Genomic DNA, 1,511 nt, shown 5'->3' with positions numbered 1-1,511 from the left:
ACTGATCAGAACCGACCAGAACCAACGATCAGAACCAACTGGTACCGACCAGAACCACCGACCAGAACCAACTGGTACCGACCAGAACCACCGACTGGTACCGACCAGAACCACTGATCAGAACTTATCTTGTTCCCATCCAACCCTCAAAGTTCCACAGATTCCGTTTCTCTGGTTCTTTCAGTGTGTTTGTGTGGAAGTGTCTGTAGACGTCCGGATCCAAAGCGCCTTAACAGAACCACAGTGGACCCAGAGCAGCTCAGCGTTCCTCTGCACAATCAGCCTGACAGACGCAGGACAGACGCTGGACAGACGCTGGACAGGTGCTGGACAGATGCTGGACAGGCGCAGCTGATGTTTACAGATGTCCAGGTAGCCTCACCTGGGATCAGTCCGGACGCTGCAGCGCCTCCTACAGGTGGAGGAATCAGTGGCTCAGAATCTCTGAGGTGAAGCAGCAGATTCACTCAGTGGATCAGTTTATTCATCAAACTCCTTAAAATGAACCTGCAGGCCTCCGTAGGGATCCAGGTCTCACAACGTTATCTCACTGAACTGGGATCCAGTTGGAACCAAGAAAACCAGTTTGATCCTGATCCTTGAACTCAGTCACCAGGCTAACCACTGTTAGCAACACAAGCTAACAGCTAACTGTTAGCAACACAAGCTAACAGCTGAGCAGTTTCCCTGCGTTTTAGCCAAACCTGAAGAACATGTTCACCAACATGCCATGAATCATAACGTGAGGCTGAATGAGGCGAAAAGCATCAGAGGTTCAATAATCAGATCTTTGCTGCAGCTTTCAGCATCACCACTTCGTGCAGCGGCCATCTTGGATTGGAGTTCTGGGCTGGAAACCAGAATAACGAGATGCAAAGATTTAAACTTCCATGAAACCATTTTAGATTTTTAGTGAAACGTAAAATAAAAACTGTTTAATTTAAAAAAAGGTGTAAATTTTGTAAAACCATGGAGGTTTTCACAGAAACAGTTTTATTTCACCTAGAAGCTGCAGAACCAGAACCGAAGCATCAACACAGACATCTGGACTCAGAATCAAATCCTGAAGATGAAGATGATGATGAAGATGGACCAGAGGCTGACTGTAAACTTGTGTTTTCCTGAGAAGCAGCTGATGACCGTCTCGTTGTCAAAGAGCCTCGGCTGCATCTGGACTCCGTCCCCCTGAAGTGCCTTTCTGGATGTTTCCGTTTGTCTCATTTCTCTGGACCAGGATCAGATTTCAGACGTTTGGACTTTCGGTTCTGTCTGGTGCTACTCTCTGAATGTTCATCCTGACTGGATAGAAAAATGTTTTTGCTTTGAGTTAATACCTGGAATCATTCATGTTTTTATGCCTGATGCGAATGAATGGATGAATTCTCTGTGCTGAAAATGAACTGAAGGCAAAAATCAGCTGGTTTTTTAGTGAAATGTCCCTTTATTTTCCACACACACTGACACACACCATGCTGCTGCTGAAGCTGCTGCTGAAGCTGCTGCTGAAGCTG

At 46.3% G+C, this 1,511-nt stretch overlaps 1 protein-coding gene across 1 annotated transcript in view; it reads left to right on the top strand.

Annotated features, from left to right (window-relative positions):
- LOC103477425 (echinoderm microtubule-associated protein-like 6) overlaps positions 1-1,416 on the top strand; it is a 54,480-nt gene extending 53,064 nt beyond the window's left edge. The window contains 1 exon segment of the mRNA XM_017308829.1: positions 185-1,416. Coding sequence (XP_017164318.1) covers positions 185-209 — 25 coding nt within the window. The 3' untranslated portion in view covers positions 210-1,416.
- The last annotated feature ends 95 nt before the right edge of the window (positions 1,417-1,511 follow it).

The sequence above is a fragment of the Poecilia reticulata genome, linkage group LG15, assembly GCF_000633615.1.
Source record: "Poecilia reticulata strain Guanapo linkage group LG15, Guppy_female_1.0+MT, whole genome shotgun sequence".
In the NCBI taxonomy this organism is placed as follows: Eukaryota; Metazoa; Chordata; class Actinopteri; order Cyprinodontiformes; family Poeciliidae; genus Poecilia; species Poecilia reticulata.
This window is presented reverse-complemented; position numbering and strand designations above follow the sequence as displayed.